General features: G+C 41.4%; 2 protein-coding genes, 1 long non-coding RNA gene and 1 pseudogene across 3 annotated transcripts in view; 1 reads left to right on the plus strand and 3 right to left on the minus strand.

Moving 5' to 3' along the window:
* sgsm2 (small G protein signaling modulator 2) overlaps positions 1-20,710 on the plus strand; it is a 182,480-nt gene that overhangs the window by 35,622 nt on the left and 126,148 nt on the right. The gene's annotated exons all lie outside the window — the stretch shown is intronic.
* Positions 10,478-10,955, minus strand: LOC148155649 (uncharacterized). Its single transcript, XR_015765140.1, has 2 exons — positions 10,884-10,955; positions 10,478-10,785 (listed from the first exon to the last, which is right to left on the minus strand). It is a non-coding gene; the product is annotated as an uncharacterized LOC148155649 (long non-coding RNA).
* On the minus strand, positions 14,295-18,717 carry LOC148155650 (uncharacterized; annotated as a pseudogene).
* Positions 18,752-20,141, minus strand: LOC148155651 (uncharacterized; the record flags this gene model as incomplete). Its single annotated transcript, XM_088012094.1, has 2 exons — positions 19,479-20,141; positions 18,752-19,364 (listed from the first exon to the last, which is right to left on the minus strand). Coding segments are annotated over exons 1-2 (1,206 nt in total), but the record flags the coding sequence as incomplete, so codon positions are not given.

The following is a 20,710-nucleotide window of genomic DNA, read 5'->3' on the forward strand; positions in this document are numbered from 1 at the left end:
TCACCCCCACATAGACAATATTTTTATTGAATGGAAGAGATGCATGAGTAGGAGCATTAATCACGGCCTGATTTAAAGGCATTAATGCTGATTTCTCCCAATTGATTTTGAAACCTGAGAGCATACCATAATGATGTGCCAAAACCCATAGATTCAAGCAGACCATAAGAAGGGCCACGCAAGGTGATCAAACGCCTTGCATCTAATGTCATTGCATCTAATGAAAGTACGACCAGCAAGCAATTTAGCTTTTGAGCGTCATCTATAACATGCAATAAACTTCTGACATTATCTATAGCCAGCCTGGACTTTATGAACCCTATCTGGTCACTATGAACCAACTTAGTCATATGGCCCTGTAGCCGCCGAGCTAGCAACTTTGCATATATTTTAAAACTGTGTTTAAAAGTGAATGCTAGATAAGTGTTTCTCAACCCTGGTCCTCACCTCCCCCCTGTCCTGCATGTTTTAGGTATTTCCCTTCTGCCACACACCTGAATTGTATCTCTGGGTGATTAACAGGCTTCTGCAGTACTTGATGGTCATGCAATCATTTGAACCAGCTGTTCTGGAATAGAGACGCATCTAAAACATGCAGAGCAGGGATGCAGTGAGAACCAGGGTTGAGCTATAAAGCTATAATGCTCTAGCTATAGAGCATTCTACTTCTTTCACTTGTTAACATTCCTGGAGAAAGAGCCCTCTCTGATGGAGTATTGAATCATGTCTAATAGACCAGAGGCTATAAGGAGAGACAGAATCCGGGTGGAATACCGTCTGGTCCTGGTGATTTATCTTTACGCATGTCCTTGATGGCTGCCTCACATTCTTGCAGTGTAATCGGACCATCCAGTGTTAAGTTTTAGTAACCATCATTACTAAAACGTGGGATTTTAATATTATTTAAAAATTCATTGTAGGCATGTTTGTTAACAATGCTTTCTGACTTGTATAATTCCTGATAGAAGGAAGCAAAGGTAGCGTTCACTAATTTTGGATGAGATTGAATGGTGTCATCTTTATCCCTAATGCAGAAAATGACAGCAAAGTGCTTGCCTGACCGAAGATTCATAGCTAGGAGATGGCTAGGCTTAGCAGAGTTAAAATAAGTTTGCCTTGTTTTATGCATAAGGAATTCCAAGCGGCATCTCAAAAGAGAATTAATCTGTTTTTTAACAAGTTCTTTTTGTATGGCTGTGTGATCATTATAACTAGGTTGCAAAATAGAATCAAGGGTTGCATATTTTATTTCTTAAGCTTGTAAACTGCAGCACGTTACTTATTTCATGTTGAGGCATATAAAGTAGTCCTACTCCTTATAAATCCCTTTATACCCTCCCAAAGAATTCTTGGATCAGAGACAAAGCCAACGTTAAACTCCAAAAACTCACTGAAATTGCTTTCAAACTGAGCTTTAAATTTTTTGTCTCTCAGTAAGGATGAGTTGACGCGTCACCTTGGGGCTTTTGAAGAAGACGAGCGAATAGTGTCTGAGCAGCAAATTGGTTTGTGATCAGACCAGGCAGCCAGGACGCAATATGCGTTTTGAACATTTTGAAATAAATTTTTGGAGGTAAAGATAAAACCAAGCCGAGAAAAAGTTTTATGTCTTCCTGAGTAGATTAAGAAGTAGATTAACTATGGGTTAACAATGCACTAAATGTCAACCTTGCCCGTATCTGGAGGCCACTGTCGGAGCGCCTCAGAAGAAACACATTGGTCCCTACTCACTGCCATCCGTTCTGTCCATACAGCTATCCAAAATGCATTGAAATCTGCACCTAGCACCAAATGAAAACCTACAGGATCAAGCATAGATTTAGTTAAAATATCATAAAAGTCAACATCATAAGTGTTTGGGACAAAAGCGGAAATGAATGCTACGTTTTTCCCATCCATGCGAATCTTAGCAATAGCTATCTGGCCAGCATCATCTGCCAAGAGTCAATAAAATAAAATTTTAGCTTGCATTTACACAAAACCATTACCTCTTTACATTTTTGTTACTGCATAAGAAGTTGCAATAGTGATAAATTTTATTGGTTAATCAACCCGCAGCTTTGTGCACTAAATGTAATTCCTGAATCATAGCAAAATCCATGTCTCTCTTGCGGAGAAACTCTAATACAGTGGTTCTTCCACGAGGCATATTAAAACCCCCGGCATTGGTTGAGATCAAATTAAAAACAGTCATGTTTTGAAAAGTATGATAAAATAAAAAATGAATCAACCCAGCAGTAAAAAGGGAGATGATTGGATCTGTTAAAATAAGAATTTAAAAAAATTCCCGAACCTAGGAAAAAAAAACTGAACAGAAAAAAACATCCAAAAACAAAGGGAACAAAGGAAGGTGAAGAGCTGAAGAACTGTCAAACCTTCCTGAAAAATCCACATCTGGATAAGTAACTTAAGAAACTGAAGGCCTGCAGCAGCCGGTGCAGTAACGGCACCACCGACTGTAAAACTACTTAAACCAAGTAGTTTAAGTAGTAAGTAATAAACATACTTATTTCATGTTTATATGCCTCAACATGAAATAAGTAACGTGCTGCAGTTTACAATTTAATTAATTAAATTGTATTTAATTAATTACAACCCAATTAAATACCTTCAGTAGTTAGAATTATAAGACAATGTACACACCTAACATCAGTTAAAACACATTCAAAATGATAGTTGTGGACATGAACTGTGACATAAAATGGCAAAGTCCATGCCACTCAGCATGAGAAATCCCACGAACATTCAGCTAATTGTTTGTCAAAAAGGGGAGATGGACAATAAACATAAAATCATCTCGTCTCACCCACGTCAGTACTTAATGGGAAACAATCAGAATTTCTTGATGCATTTATAAGCCTTCTTGTGATCTTCAAGTTGGTGTTGTAAATGAGAGTACAGCAGGACAACCTATGTCAAACAGGATCCCGGTCAAGTGAAACAGCCTGCCCAGAAACGAGTGTCACCATTCCTGCATAGCCCTTGAATCAGAATCAGAAGAATTTTATTGTCATTGTCAGAAAGACAACGAAATTGCAGTTCCAGTACAGCCATCCATTACACAACAACAGGATAAGGGGGTGGGAGATGGGAGGGGGATAGTTGGCTGAGGCCTCGCAGCCCGACAGGCGCCGCCTTGCAGAGGAAATAGGAAAAATAAGAAAAACATCACGTAAGGAGAGGGAAAAAAACAGCCTGCCTCACACTCTGCTCTTTGCAGGGCAGAGTTTGAGATGAAGAAAAAAACCTTGGCACCTAAGCACATATAAACTAATATAGACAAAACAAGCTGGGTACGAGGAGGAGGTGTGACTTACATATGGGTCTCATGTGAGTTATGTGTGTGTCAGACCATGAACCCTAACTGAAGCATGCGATTGTCTGTGATTGTCTGTGAGTATGATGTTGGAGTACACCACCAGATCATCAGTTCAGGGCCCACAGATGTTCTTAGGGAGGGAGGGGGCAGCAGCCCGGGGACCAAGATTCCGATAGCAAAAATGTGTTTAGGTCAGGCTAACATCAGCCTACCATTCCTGATCCGAGCGAACAACATTCTCCAAGGTCACACCATATCCATTTTGAGTCCGAGATCTGCTGCCCAGCCACGGTCCTGTTCCAGGATCGCACCCAGTCTGCGGCTCAGCTCCCATATCATCTCAGTCTGAGTGTTGATCGCTCTGCAGATCCCATCAACCGTACCCGGCAGCCTTTAAGTGGCCAAACCGGCCGCCGGCATCTTCCGAAATTTCCGATAAGCCATGCCGCAAACTCCAATAAGCAGAAAACCTGTTATCATAAATCCAATCATGTACACATCTTTAACATCCTCGACTGACAGCATCGTCAGACACACGATCTTCCACTTCCATCCAGAATCCATCATGTAGCCAGCAAAGAATGTCCCGTCGCGAGGGTTCCCCTTTAGATAGATAGATAGATTCAACTTTATTGTCATTGCATATGTCCCAAGTACAGGAAACAAAATGCAGTTTACATCCATCCAGAAGTGCTTAAGCGAAGTTATAAATATAAATATATGTGATGATCTAAATATATCATACAGATGTATAAATACGATACAATGTACATGTTTACAGTAGTTTTAAATTCTTGGGGGTATGACAAAAATTTTCTGTGCTGATTAAATTTTTGTGAAGCGATAAAAGCTGGGTAGCTCTTGAATTGCTAAAAAATAAAGCTGTATTTCCTTCAGGCCTCTGGATGCAATGTTGATACCTTGAGATGCCATGAGACCTAAATTCTGAACATCATGGCATGGAGTGCATCCCAGTTTTCCATGACACGAGGAACCACAGAGCTCTGTTAGGTTAAAGCACATCTTCTGAAGTTGGGATATTTTTCCTCCAACAGATTCCAGAGGAATCACCTCAAACCAGATGTTGGACTGGATTTTATTTCAATGTCATTTGTGAATGTTAGAGCCTCATTTTCAACAGTGGAGCTATAAAAAGGTTGAAAAAGGTTACTTTGGAGAAAGTCTCATCAACATCAATATTTCCTCTAAATAAGAGGCAAAAAAATAGTTTGACAGAGGAAAAGCCTCTCAGATTCTGAACTCAAAGCAAGATGCCAGAGAGCAATAAAACAGTTTTTTTTATTAAACAAATTAATTTAATTTCACATAATTAACGTGGTAGAAGCCATTTGTTTGCTAAATACTTAATGAAACATATTTACCGTGTTTGATGTTTGTTACAAATGACGTACAAAGAACAAGGTAATTAGTCCAAGTTTGTCGTTTATTGAACGTTTAGAAACTACAGCGGCTGTGATGAGCCACAGCAAAGGTAAACAAAGGTAAAACAATCTGAACAGGTGATCAACTCTAAACCACTCGCACCTTTTTACTCTCTCTCTCTGTGTCATTTAAGCATACCCGTTGCTGTGGCAACCTCCTGCGCTCCTCGAGCCGAGCACAGATTACGTTAAAAACATTCAGTCCATTACCATATCAGATTTTCAGGTTTGATATTTATTTTTGCGATCATTAATAAGCCTCTCATGAACACAGCAGTGGTTGATTAATTTTAAACTCCTGCTCTGAGTTATTTTGGTAATGGAACCGAAACGCACAGAATTGCGCAACACGTAGTTGAGATTATAATGATTATTATTTTTGTTGGGTCATTAATTTGAACACGTTTTTTATTTTTTGTTGTTCTTTAATAAAGTTACGAACGTTTTAAGCCAATCAGAGGAGGACGTGCTGGTCTCAGCCTCCTGGTGGTGTTCAGTTTGTCACCTAATGCCGAGATCGACTCAAAACCTTCCGCGATCGATGTGTTGGACCCTGCTATGGTAAAGCACGAACAATTCAGAAACATTATGAAATGGGAAAAAAGCTATTTATTAACTAAGTCGTGTTTTAGATTGTTCTTGAAAAATTAATCAGTCCTCCGCTAAATCTTTTAGGGATATGCAGTACCCCCCTACTTTCACCCCTGGCTATGACTGTGGTAAAAAATACAGTTGTGAACAGAAATATACAAAAGTAAGTGTATACATAGTATATACAGTATTAGTGCTAATGTTCAGACTAAATACCTACAAACTATGATTGTGGTGAATGTATAAGCAGTAAGCAGAAGTATACATATGGTATATGTGCACAGGTTATGGTTGCTAGTATGTGTATGTAGTATGCAATCTATAATTGTTCATGGTGCGTGTGTGTGTATGTATGTGTGTATATATGTTGTGTGTGTGTGTGTGTGTGTGTGTGTGTGTACATGTGTATGTCTTCAGTCCATGATTACTGATGGGAGTCAGGAGGCAGAGTTCAGGAGTCTAACAGCTGTAGGGAAAAAATTGTTCCGGTACCTTTCAGGACGAAGAAAGTTCAAAAGATTCATATTAAAGAGCCCTGAAAAAACAGAACTGCTCTGAGACATGAATCACACAAGCTACAAAGCAGCAGTGAGCATGATCTACCATCACTCTGTGTGAAATGAAGGTCTGACTTTTTCAACATCTGATTACAACATAAGATGACCTTCTTTATATCGGCAGTTTTCAGACTAAATGAGCTTCTCTGTACTTTGACTAAAATGTGTTTGCATATAACTGCATCTCCAAAAAATTTTAGAACTTGAAGACATTCAGTCCTTCTGTTACTCATTCCAGAAATTAAAAGTGGGTAACGGGTCTTTGAGGACATAAAAGTTGAGTCAAAAAGTTTGAGTAGTTCAAGAACTTTGCAGGAGAGGGCAGTATTAACCTCGACCCACCCCCAGTAGAAACTGAAGCAGACAACATTAAACATAGTACTGGTTCATATTTAGCTGCCTTTCATTTACAACAACTACGTTTTTCCAATTTTTAGTGACATGACTGAAGTAAAACAAGCTGCATTTTATGCATTCTAAATTTCCCAAACACATGTTTATGGATAGGAAAGATTGAATACCGGAACAATTTTAATATTTTAAACACACTACAAACATGCTGGATTTTGTTTTCAGGATTTGTGAGAAATCTGGGGAGCCATGCACTGCAGATAGATGAATGGAGAGAAAAAGAAAAGATATAGGAGAGAAGAAAGAAAGCCTTCTGTTCCTCATTACATAGACAGACAGACAGAGACAGACGGAGTCAATCAGCTACGTGACTCCATGCCACGCTGCATTGCTGCAGTAATCTGGGCAAAAGGAGCCCCAACTAAGTACTGAGTGCTGTACATGCTCATACTTTTCATGTTCATAATTTTCAGTTGGCCAACATTTCTAAAAATCCTTTTATTTGTATTGGTCTTAAAATTCTAATGAATATAACGTACAAGTTTCACTTTCTGAATGGAATTACTGATTTAAATAAACTTTTTTGTGATATTTAAATTTTCTGACCAGCACCTGTATTTACAGAATTGTGCCACAGCACGTTGGAGTAGCTCTATGCTTTCATTGAGATTTTTTTTTTTCACACATTCATTTCTGCTTTTTTATTTGGAGAAAAATAGCTTCTTTGGACAGTTGTACTTTCTTGTTTTGGATTCTGTGTGGTTGGACTGATTTTTGCAATATATTCTGTATTTCTGCTACTTTGTTATGATGCATAACCATAGCAACAGGGTGGTTTACAACAGGGAGCAGCTGATCAACATCGGAAAAGCGGAAATGTTGGAATGACCTGTGGGGATAGCAGAGTTGGCGACTGCTAGATGATGCAACGAAGGAAGGCTTGGCGCGTGGGTGAATAGTAGTTTTAAAGATCATATTGCCCGTGCAGCGTTTCGAAGGTAGTGATTAAATCAAGGTTTCATTTGTAGCTTGTGGTACATTTCAACAGGGGTAGCCGGAAGTTCCCCATATCATAACAGAAACGTTACATCTTTTCCACGTACCCGTCAAATGCTGGTTAATGATTCTGAGACAAAGCGGCTGTAAAAGGTGGGTTTTAAGCTAGATTTAAAGGATTTCTGGTTCGGCTGTTTTACAGTATTTTCAGAAAATTTTCTGGGTTTGTGGTGCACGAGGCTGAATGCTGCTTTTGTTTGGTTATTATGTTTATTCAGTTAAAAATGTTAACTATGAAAAAACATAGTCACCTCCAAATCATAGTGCAGCAAAAAAGCGGCTGCTCCCGTCGTCTTTTATCCACCTCCTTGTCTTTTATCTCTTAAAATGAGTCCACAAACTATCACTATTGCTTCTACATCATCATCCGTGTTTGGTTATTCTAAATTCCCGTATGCTATGTTGGGGGTTTTACTGGATTATCCTCTGGAATCGGGATGTTCGTGAGTGGAATCAGTTCGTGTGTGGTGTATTGCTCCTGCCTTATGGCTGGACACACGAACTGATCGAACCTGTTGTACTTTTATCAAGTCTGTGGTCACAGAGGTTTGGAAAATCGGCCGACAATTCTTAAACCTTGCCGTCTAAACCAGACTTAAGACTCAAAAGTTCTACTTATCTCCTCTCGACCACTGCCCAAACATTCTTTGACTCTGGTTGCTATGGTAATGCTTACATATCCCTTCAAAATAAGATACAGATGCGTCACAAAAACGAACATTTCATTTTCGTGAAAATTTTAACTCACGATAATGACTAACGGGAGCCCTGAGCTTGTTTCTCTGCAACGAGACGGTCCCATCTGGGAGTGATGAGAGGCAATGACACCCGAAGTCAGGGCCATGCAGAGACCACGAAAGGGGCAGGTGCTCAACAAAAAACAAAAGGGAACATCTAACCGCATTCTAGGACAGACTATTAACAAAGCCACACAGCTTTCAGAGTTGAATAAACAATGATAAATTACAAAATTGTGAGATATACAATCAAAGCTAAGGAACAGCTCTATATAAAGCATACAACTGTGCATATGTAAGATATTTTATTAGTAATTTCTTTCTGCAGGTCTATTTTGTTATAGGAAAGTATTGCAATATTCAAACCCGCAATTTAGCAAGATATGTGAAACGGAGCTAAACCACCAGACATATTTTGTCTTTACAGAATTACACTATTAAAAATATAAACAAGGGCACAATGCATCCTTTTAGTGGACTGTAATCTATAAAAAAGAGCTGCTTGGTTTGCTACACTTGTGGCGGAGATGAAGATGGTCCATTCAGGAAAGCAGAGCTGCATCAAACTTTAACGTGGAACTGCAGAAAAAAATAATAATAATCAAAAGTTGAATTGTTAATGCATGTCACCATGAGAAAAGCCTACTGAGTTTTGCTTAAAAACTTTTTTTTTAAATTAAAATCACACATTTTTGTCTCATGAAGTGAAATTTCTTCTTACAAAACAAACTTATTTGCGCATGTCATAAATCTTTTTTTGCTATTCTAAGTTTATGTTTGTGACTCAAAGTTTTGCTTGTGATTCTCACATGAGGGCCTAAAATCGCAACAAAAAATTTCTGATGTGTGCAAATAAAAGTTTGTTTGGCAAATAACTTTTTAAGTTCACGAGACAAAAATTAGTTATTTAATTTAAAAAAAGTTTTTTAATCAAAACGTTTTGTTTTTTAAAAAAGAAATCATTACAATTCCAAAAGTTTTGATTACAATTTTATTTTACTTAATCTAGGTCAGTTTTATTTTTCATTGAATAATTGGGGAAAAAAAAAAAGTAACTTCATACTCTGCGAACCAGAGCCTAAACTTAAAGTCTGGATTGAGTTTTATCCCCTTCATTAATGACACACTTTTATTACATACATTATATCTATCATGGTAATTCAGGGTGAGTTATTTTTAATTCTAAATGAATATCCTTGTTGGACTTGTATTTAAGTGCTATTCTCCTTCAAGATACATCTACCTAACGCTAGAATAAATGCAATGTACATTATGCAGCAAAGGAAATTAGAAGACATATATCCATTATGGAGATGATCGGTTTTGGATGGCGGTGTGCCCCTATTCCATAAGCGATACTGAAGAATGACTACTATCATTAACGATACAGGGAAGAAGTGTTTTAGTTATCTAGCTTTGCTAGCAAAGTCGTTAGCTAGCAGCTATCTAATAGCACAACAACAGCAGCCTAATCTCTGTATGGTAAAAATACTGAATCGATAGATAAGAACAGTTTTTCCTCACCTGGCTGTCTCCTCCCGCTCAGTAGTTCTTCAGAGAAAGGCAGACGCAGAGGCCTGTCAGTGTCTGTTGTATTGTTGTATTTCATTACCTCTCTGCTTAAACCGCTACTCCATGCTGAAGCAGAAACGTAACATTCAACAATTCCGTCATCTGACAAGTAGCAAGTCTACTCCACTTTATTCACCAAAAACGTTTTTTGTTTTTTTGTAATTCACCAAAAACTGTTCTGTAAACTGAAATGTTCGCTACGTTGAGCTCCGCAGTTAGCCACCTTATCTCACTGCGTGAGAGGCAACTGCGTCATGAGTCACGGGCAAAAGGTCAAAGGTAACAAGGTGACCGGAGGGCTTATTATGTTGTACAAAAAACCCCAACAAAAAACCAAATAATTACAATTAATTACACTATTAAAAATATAAACAAGGACACAATGCAACCTTTTAGTGACTGTAATATATAAAAAAGAGCTGCCTGTTTACTGTAGTGGAGATGAAGATGGTCCATTCAGGAAAGCAGAGCTGCATCAAAATTTAAGGTGGAACTGCAGAAAAAAAGAAAAAAACAAAAGCAAAAATTGAATTGTTAATGCATGTCACTACACAGTAAAAACTGCTGGGTTAAAAATAACCCAATACGTAACCCAGCGCTGGGTCAAATATGGACCGACCCAACGCTGGGTTGTTTTAACCCAACTGGGTTGGGTTGAGGGTTTGACCCAGCACATTGGGTCATGGCAACTAACCAAACGTTGGGTTAAATTGACTTGTTTAAATTGGTTAAATTGACCCAAAATTGGGTTGAAATTCATAACCCAACACAAGGGTTATTATACCACTATAGTTGGGTTAAAAAAATATATATTTTAAATTTCACTATATAAAAAAAGGATTAAAAGGGATATGAATTTAAAGCTTCTTTTATTTCCACATGATACATATATAGAGCCAGCAGATTTCATTTACAAAAGTTACAAAACATAAGTAGTTAAATCACTTCAATTCATTTGGCTACAACTCCAGAAGTATCTGTTACTCCACATTAGAAAACATTTAATGAAAAAAAGTCTGTTTTAAAGCAAACTACAAGTAAACCTTTCAGCCATTAAACAAGGAGCATTTTTAACGACACTTTAGCATTTTGCCTGTCTCCCTGCATGAGGACATATGGGTTGTCACATTTTGTAGATGCACCACCAGGTTTGTCCCAACCTGATGGAGAGAGAAGACAGAAAAAACAGGCCATTAGTAATGAACTTATATAAACAGCAAACAATTTGAGCATGATTCAGAGATGAATGTTGACTTACAGGCTGGATATCAATGAAACCTTCTGAACTTCCAGGTTGATGGATCTGAAACTCTTCTCCCAAATGTGTAAGCGGGAGGAGCACTGGCAGCAGCTGCAGGGCTACATTATCTTGTCTGTCTGGCAAAACATAAGCTTGTGTTAAAATGTTAAATGTTAACAGTTTATAAACATCTCTTGAGCTTCAATACCTTAAGGGAGAAAATTCATGTTGTTGAGAAGATGGCCGCTCCTTTCTCTTCTTGGCCATACAAAAGATCTTCGTTGAGAACAAGAGAGAGAAGCACAAAAACAGGCCTTTAGTGAATTTAAAGGTAAAGGGATACATTCTCAAAAACTAATTTCTGACTGATTGTAGTTTAACACAAAACCTCACTATTGAATGTGATGCACTTATTTAAACAATTTGAGCATTATTCAGAGATGAAGGTTGACTTACAGGCTGGATATCAATGAAAACATCTGAATTTCCAGGTTGATGGATCTGAAATTTATCGCCTAATAACTTTGCAAAAGTTATTTTATTTTCAAAAAGCATAATATACCCACATTATTAAAGCTCTGCTCGCTCTCCTCCGCCATTACTGCTGGTGTTCGAACACGTAGCCTCAGCCCGCTGAGGATGCGCGCGCATATTGCAAAAATCAGGGAGAAACCGTCAACTACCTTTTCTTTTAAAACTAAATCGATTTTTAAAAAAATTATTATGTTAAGTTACGAACAAATATGATTGAGGTTATATTAAAAAGTGAATTTAATTTACTTGACAAATTGTGCCCTATTTTTTCCCCAACATCCGTGTTGTAGCAACACTGAAGCTCTTTGTCAGAGGAACCTACCGTAATAAACATTTTAAATAACCATAAAAATAAATATCAAACATGTTTGAAATAAATTCAATTTATGTATAAAATTCTATTAACGTTGAAACTTTATCTTCTTTTTACTTACCATGTCTTATTTCAAAGTAGAGGAGAAGTCCGATATGCAACGTTCACAGTCATGTTGAAAATGGAGGCTTGTGAAGAGGGGCGTGGCTTCTTCCAAGTTTCATCTTTAACCCAACCGTTTGGGTAAATCTACCCAACTCCTGGCCCAACAGAAGTGTGCAAGATGTAGACTTCCGATAAATTTCTGACCCAACTCATGAGTTATGAATTTTGACCCAATATTTGGTCAAACTATGACCCAACAGCTTCAACCCAGAAATTGGGTTATGAAAATAACCCAGCATTTTTTCCCATATATGGGAAAAGCCTACTGAGTTTTGCTTAAAACTTTTTTAAACATTTAATTCACACATTTGTGTCATGAAGTGAATTTTTTTTGCAAAACAAACTTATTTGTACATGTCAGAAATCTTTTCTTGATATTCTAAGTTTTTGTTTGACACAAAGTTTTGCTTGTGATTCTCACATGACATCATGGGCAGGACCCAAAATCACAACAAAAGATTTCTGATGTGTGCAAATAAAAGTTTATGTTTGGCAAATAACTTTTTAAGTTCACAAGACAAAAATTAGTTATTTAATTTTAAAAAAAAGTTTTTTTTAAACAAAAGAATTTGTTTTGTAAAAAAGAAATCATTACAATTCCAAAAGTTTTGATTACAATTTTATTTTACTTAACTGAGGTTAGTTTATTTTTTCCCATTGAATAATTGGGGGAAAAAAATAACTACATACTCTGCGAACCAGACCCTAAACTTAAAGTCTGGGTTGAGTTTTTTCCCCTTCATTAATGACACACATTATATCTATCATGGTAATTCAGGGTGAGTTATTTTTAATTCTAAATGAATATCCTTGTTGGACTATTATTTAAGTGCTATGTTTATCTAACGCCAGAATAAATGCGATGTACATTATGCAGCAAAGGAAATTAGAAGATCGGACATATATTCATTATGGAGATGATAAGTTTTGGACGGTCGATGTGCCTCGTACACAGGGAAGAAGCTTTTCAGTTATATAGCTTTGCTAGCAAAGTCGTAGCTAGCAGCTAGCTAATAGCACAACAACAACAGTCTGTATGATAAAAATACTGAATCGATAGATGAGAACAGTTTTTCCTCACCTGGCTGTCTCCTCCCCTCAGTAGTTCTTCAGAGGAAGCCAGACGTAGAGGCCTGTCAGTGTCTGTTGTATTTCATTACCTCTCTGCTTAAACCGCGACTCCGTGCTGAAGCAGAAACGATACTTCAACGTTTTCCGTCATCTGACAAGTAGCAAGTCACTCCACTTTATTCACCAAAAACGTTTTTTTTAATATATATAATTCACCAAAAACTGATCTGTAATCTGGAACGTTGGCTATGCTGAGCTCCAGTTAGCCGCCTTATGTCACTGCGCGAGAGGCAACTGCGACATGCGTCACGGGCAAAAGGTCAAAGGTAACAAGGTGACCGGAAGGCTTATTATGTTGTACAAAAAAATAAAATAAAATAAAATAATTTTAGTACATGTTATTATGTGTCAGAAGAGGGCTTTGAAAATAATGCAAAAAAAAAAAAAAAAAAAAAAAAAAGAATTGACCAAAAGGGCACTTTGGGGCAAGGAGCAAAAAGGGCAGGTGCTCAAGCACCCCCAGCGCCCCCCCTCTGCATGTGCCTGCCTGGCGGTCTGATCCTCGGCTGCAGAAGTTGGCTCTTGGGACGTGGAACGTCACCTCTCTGGTGGGGAAGGAACCGGAGCTAGTGCTATTCTAGCTAGCTAGTGAGGCTGAGAGGTTCCGGCTAGAAATAGTTGGCCTCACCTCAACGCATGGCTCTGGTTCTGGAACCAGTCTCCTTGAGAGGGGCTGGACGTACTTCCACTCTGGAGTTGCCCACAGTGAGAGGCGCCGAGCAGGAGTGGGCATGCTTGTTGCCCCCCATCTCTGCGCCTGCATGTTGGGGTTCACCCCGGTGAATGAGAGGGTAGCCTCCCTCCGCCTACGGGTGGGGGGACGGGTTCTGACTGTTGTCTGTGCTTACGGCCCGAACAGCAGTTCAGATTACCCACCCTTCTTGGAGTCCTTAGAGGGGGGTACTGGAGAGTGCCCCTTCCTTGTTCTACTGGGGGACTTCTACGCTCACTTGGGCAATGACAGTGAGACCTGGAGGGGCGAGGTTGGGAGGCACAGCCCCCCCGATCTGAACTCGAGTGGTGTTCTGTTGTTGGACTTCTGTGCTCATCACGGATTGTCCATCACGAACACCATGTTCAGGCATAAGGGTGTCAATATGTGCACTTGGCACCAGGACACCCTAGGCCACAGTTCGATGATCGATTTTGTCATCGTTTCATTGGATCTGACGTGACTCTGCAATATCGCATGGACATCGGGGGCAGTTCCCCTGGATTGGCAGACTGAGGTGGTGGTCCCCTGTTCAAAAAGGGGGACCGGAGGGTGTGCTCCAATTACAGGGGGGTCACACTCTTAAGCCTTCCTGGTAAGGTCTCTTCAGGGGTCCTGGAGAGGAGGGTCCATCGGATAGTCAAACCTCGGATTCAGGAAGAGCAGTGTGGTTTTCGTCCTGGTCGTGGAACACTGGACCAGCTCTACAATCTCAGAAGGGTCCTGGAGTTTGCCCAAACAGTCTACATGTGTTTTGTGGACTTGGAGAAGGCTTCATCAGATCGTGATCTGCAGCTCTTGCTGGAATGGTTCGCGGCCGAGTGTGCAGCAGCCGGGATGAGGATCAGTGCCTCCAAATCTAAGGCCATGGTCTTGAGTCGGTAAAGGGTAGAGTGCCTTCTCCGGGTCAGGGGGGTCATCTTGCCTCAAGTGGAGGAGTTTAAGTATCTGGGGATCTTGTTCACGAATGAGGGAAGAATGGAGCGAGAGATCGACAGGCGGATTGGGGTAGCATCTGCTGTGAAACGGGCGCTGTACCGCTCCGTCGTGGTGAAGAGAGAGCTGAGTCAAAAAGCGAAGCTCTCGATTTACCGGTCGATCTACGTTCCCACCCTCATCTATGGTCATGAGCTTTGGGTCATGACCGAAAGAACGAGATCATGGATACAAGCAGGCGAAATGGGTTTCCTCTGCAGGGTGGCTGGGCTCTCCCTTAGAGATACGGTGAGAAGCTCGGTCATCCAGGAGGGACTCAGAGTAGAGCTGCTCCTCCTCCACGTCGAGAGGAGCCAGTTGAGGTGGCTCGGGCATCTGGTCAGGATGCCTCCTGGAGGCCTCCCTGGTGAGGTGTTCCGGGCACATCCCACAAGGAGGAGGCCTTGGGGAAGACCCAGGACACGCTGGAGGGACTATGTCTCCCAGCTGGCCTGGGAACGCCTTGGGGTTCCCCCGGAGGAGCTGGAAGAAGTGGCTGGGGAGAGGGAAGTCTGAGCCTCCCTTCTGAAGCTGCTGCCCCCGCAACCTGACCCCGGATAAGCGGAAGAAAATGTATGTATGGATGGATGGATGGATGGATGGATGAATGAATATACTACCCAAATTTCTATACCTCTTTCAGGCATTACCTATCTTTATTCCTAATACTTTTTTTAATGAACTGGACTCGATTTTTCCATCCTTCATTTGGCAGGGTAAACGCCCAAGGCTTAATAAATTACAACTCCAAAAACCTAAACAGCAGGGGGGGGTTTGCCTTTCCCAATTTCCGGTTTTAGTATTGGGCCGCCAACCTTAGGTGCTTAGTGTTCTGGTATTTTTACCATAGCCTGGGTTGTTGCCCTGACTGGGTGGCTATGGAGCTATGCAGTTTTACAACATATCCATCCCGCCCGTGCTTTGCTCCCCACTCTCACTCGCTTCAGGTAAGCCTATTTTAAACCCTGTAGTGAAACACTCACTGAAAATATGGGGCCACTTTAGGAAATACTTTAAACTCCACGATTTTTCTCTCTTAAGTCCATTTTTTTTCAACCATCTGTTCAAGATGGGGTATTCCTAGAGCGGCACCGGAGGGGGCTTACTCATTTTAAGGACCTTTTCATAGAGAAGAATTTGGCATCCTTTGAGGAACTTGGCAACAAATATAACCGTTGTTAACATGTTGTAACCTGTTTTTCCGAGCCGCCTTTAAACGCAACATGAGCGCTACGATGCTCGCGCTGGGTTTACACCTGTGAAGGAGACCTACTGCTGCTGTGCGGAGCTACTTAGGTTTGTGTTAGAATCACGGCAGCAAACCAGCAAAATGCAAAGAACTTTTCACAGTTTTTCCCTCCAAACTAACTGACTGAGTTGAGTAAGTCGATGCCCCCCCCCGTGAAAAACTGTATGATCGGTGATCGCGATCACGGTCTCTTGTTGCCGATCACACAAACCAATCACCTGCTTCTCATTTCGCAGCCTGCATGTGCAGCTGGTCTCCTCTTTCCTTCATACTGCACAAACGCACAGCAACAAATCCTAAGCCAGTGTTTCTCAACCTTTTTCGGGCCAGCGCCCCCCTAGCCTTTATCCAGGTCCCTCTGTTTTATGAAATTTTAAATCAGGGTCGAAGGAGATCGGCGGCAATAACGAAACCAAACGCTGTTTCTGCTAGAATTAAATGTGCTCGATTTATTTCCCCACAGATTACAGCAAAATAACATGCATCAAACACTGTTACTGCTAGAACAAATATGCTCGATTTATTCCCCACAGAATACAGTACAAAACACTCTAAACACGTGATGCTCGATTCATTCAAGTTGTCAGCGCTTACCTCGTGAAAACGTGGCCGGAGAGCCTTCGGCCTAGAGACAGAGCGGCATCAAAGTAGCTGGGCATTCGAACGCGATCCACAGCAGACTCTGACCAAAACCGCGGACTTTTTCGTATTTTATCTCTTAAACAAAGGGATGCCTGCATGCAAAAGGGGGAATGGCCATTTCCATCCTTGCAGGCGAGCCATCCAATCAGAGGTAGCCGCTCTCTGACCATGAGCCAATCATGGGCTGAGAGCGTGAACCAGCGGACCAATCAGAGCCCAACCCAAGTCAACCAGAGCTAAGCACGCCCTGTTCCCGTGATCCGCATGAGCTTACAGCATGATCAATTTGCACAATACTCTGAGCAGAATAAGTTTTATCAAACAAAGAAAGATCAAATTATAAAGCAAAGAACAAGTTAAAAGATAAAAAGATAATAAAAAGAATAATGATTATCAAAGAACATAAAAGATAATAAAAAGATAATAAGATAAAAATACAAAATACCAGATCATTCCACCCCTTGGTCTTTGATAATCACTTTAGTCTTGTATCCCGAATTCGCAAAGTAACTTTCATCTTAAGGCTGTGTTATAAATTCTATCAACCAAAGACCTTTTCACTCGTCTAATATGTACGCAAGTACAGACATTCAATAGCGTGAGTATTACTAAACATACAATCAAAGCTAAGACTGGGGGTATGTCCATTAAAAATATCCCACCAGCTGATGATTGCTCCATCAACTTAGCTGCATGTTGTCCGGTGTTGGACAGCATCGTGCGGATAACCTCGTTATCCACCGCATTGGATACTCCCATCAGTGTTCCAGCTCCACCTAAAATTGTGTCATACCACTCACGTCCTCTCCGTGCACATGATGGTATGGGGGGAAAAATCACTTTCCAATGCACATGAGTCGTCTGTCGGTGTCAGAATGATACTGACACATTGGTACGTGCGATTGAATTCGTAGTGTACATCCTTTGGTGACAATAGGCATGGGTGACCTTGAATAACACTGTTCACATCGGTACATGGGGCAATTACTTGTTATATTAGTAATCAGACATCTGGTATGTGCTGCACAAGTGAAATTATCCTGGCTCCAGACACGGGTACTGCTTTCCCACCACAGTCGAATCTTAGAGACTGGAATCATTCGGTTCCCCGGCGTCTCGAGAGCGAAGCGGGATGTCGTCAGCAGTACCATGGCGACCAAGGCACGGCACACGATGACTTCGCAGCCGATACACCCTCCTCGGCGCCTTCCCATGATGGCGGATGTCGTCCATGATACTGGCTCAGTCGTCTGCACTGTATGGAGCTGAAATGACAATTAGCACTGCTATAACACACAACAGAAAAACACTGATTAGTTTTCTCTTAAATAACATTTTGACACAGGCACATTCAACCACTTCTCTTCTCCTAAATATAATATTGATACAGTTGCATCGTTGCCTTGGGCAATGATTTATGCGGCTTTTGGTGGACCATTTTCCTGTCTCACCCAAACCTTTGCCCCAAGTTTATCTGTGGAGCCAAAAACCCCTTTACTCCTTACTGTTATCTCAGTGGGTGGAGAGATTTCCTGAACTTCTGACATATCACACGGTTTCAGTAGCAACTGTGCAATCTTGTCTCCTTTTTGTAATACCAGGGAACTTTCGCCTTGGTGGCGACACACCACACCCAATTCTCCCTGATAATCACTGTCAATAACCCCAGCCTGAATGGTCAATCCTTTTAAGGACAATCCTGACCGCGGTAGAACATGGCCATACATTCCTTTAGGGCACTGTAACCCGAGCCCTGTTTTTACAACTTGAACCTGATTAGGTATTAGGGTCACGGGTTCCAATGTTCTCAAGTCCAACCCTGCGGAGCCTGGGGTAGCTCTGATAGGAAGTTCTGCCCTTTCATCAATCTTCCACATTTTGATAGGTTCTTTATCTGGAGTGTTATGGACAGTGATCATTTGGTTTAGTGGTGTTACCCCTGGTGCGATTGGCCTGTTATTCAATTGGGCCACCGCTTGCGCTAGATTTGGTTTCCAATTGGTCAAGTCATGTTTATTACTCATCTTCCGGAGTGACTCTTTCAACAATCCATTCATCCGTTCTTCCAGGTGTGCAAAGTCAGGATACAGAGTTGAATGTCTCCTATCCTTATTCCTACCTTTTTTGTCCTTCTTTTTCTTTTTAACAGTCCGCAGGTGTATTTCCCCTTCTTCTGATGATCCTGATTCTGGGTCCGAAATTTCAGCGATGATCTTTTTCTTAAGGGGCCCAACCGACTGTATTTGTCCTACCGACTTAGATCCACGTGCTTCGCTCATGGACTCCTGGACGACGTCGCGGATACTTTGTGCCAAAGTATGCAGTCCTGGAAATCCTGTGCAACTTACCTTCAATCCTTTTTTATGGCATTTCTTCTTTAATTCCTCTGTGGGAAGTCCATCTATTTCAGAGGGAGAGACCCCTGTCTGGATCAGTGCTCTCCAGTACGCAGATCTGGACGGTCCCTGTCCTGGTCTTAGCCCATCCCTGTGCGGGCTACGGGATCCTTGCTGATGGTCATCCCTTCTTCGTGGCTCCTCCCAATTCCCCAGGGCTCCTAACTCCCCTATACGATTCTTAATGTCAGACATGGAAGCACCTGGATCGCCTAGCATCACGGTTAGCATTGCTGCTCGGTAATGGGGTGGTGCAGTACGAATCAGCTGATCCCGCACGGCTTTTGGAACTGCTAAGCTTTGATATTGATCAGCCATGCCCACTACCAATGCATCTCTCACACACAATCGAGTCAAACGCTGTGTACATTCTCTTAGCATTATCCAAGTTCCAGTTATTTCTGGCCAGTCAGTAAATGCGGCGTATTGGTTTTGTATGGCAGCTGCCCATACCACAAACAATGATGCTGCATCTGGCAGTTGTCTTACCTCTTACCGATAATTGGAATTTATTGCTCCTTCGGTAGACAATCCTGCAAAAGACATGCCATCAACTGCATCTATTTCCACTTGTGAGGCCCCTTCATCCAGCATCCGTGCTAACCACAAATCTGTCGGCTTCCCATTCTGCTGCCGCAGTCTGCATGTTAAATATGACACTTCTTCTTGTGTGTAATCTTCTACAATGGTACGGTAGATGGGATCAGGCTGAGGAGCCGGTACCATGTCATACACTGGATTTCCCTGACCGTCCACTACAAGTTGCCCCGCATTGTCCCTGCGCTGTTGCCGCACATCCGGTAGGTGTCGTTGTTCCTGCCTCCTGTGACGAACAGGTTTCAGGTCCAGCAGAGGGTGAAGGGGGGTGTTCGGTGTTCCCCCACAAGCATCTTCCCCCTCCTCCCAAATATAATCTGTCTCATCTCCCGAAATATTTCCATCCCATTTCTCTGGGTCCCATTCTGCAGTTAAACCAGCAACAAACGCACGAACATTTTTTGGCGAAGGCTGCCGGGGCTTTCTTCTAAGTTTCTGTTGCTTCTTCAGAGCAGCTACCTGAACCACAGTTCTCTCAGCTAACTCAGTCATTTGCTGTAACCGGTTATTCAACAGCTGCACATGTTGCTTATGTGACGATTCTGCGGCTAATGCTTCTGCTAAGGCCTGTCTATCTTTCAACTGCTGCGCCTGCGCTTCTTTATTAATCTCATGCTGCTTTTTTCAAGCGGCTGCGCAAGCCCACATATGCCTTTGCATTCCGGCAACAGGGCTTTTGGCCTCCACCTCGATGTTTTGCAAAACAGCTAACAACTCCGGCGGCTCTGCTTCCCGCAGCGCATCTCCCCACGGCTCGGGTCGCCCTCCCCCCTCGCGCAAACACTGCGCTATATCTTGGTGAGGCTGATCCCAGCCAGGGATTATTTCAACTTTTTTCCCAACGTCATACTTACTCTTATTTTTATTCTTTCTCTTAAACATGTTAAACATATTTGCCGCAGTCCCCTTTAAAATCCTGCTCTCGTGACGCCAAAATGTTTTATGAAATTTTAAATCAGGGTCGAAGGAGATCGGCGGCAATAACGAAACCAAACGCTGTTTCTGCTAGAATTAAATGTGCTCGATTTATTTCCCCACAGATTACAGCAAAATAACATGCATCAAACACTGTTACTGCTAGAACAAATATGCTCGATTTATTCCCCACAGAATACAGTACAAAACACTCTA

The sequence above is a fragment of the Poecilia mexicana genome, unplaced genomic scaffold, assembly GCF_051168715.1.
Source record: "Poecilia mexicana isolate PSO_F unplaced genomic scaffold, ASM5116871v1 scaffold_13, whole genome shotgun sequence".
Taxonomy (NCBI): domain Eukaryota; kingdom Metazoa; phylum Chordata; class Actinopteri; order Cyprinodontiformes; family Poeciliidae; genus Poecilia; species Poecilia mexicana.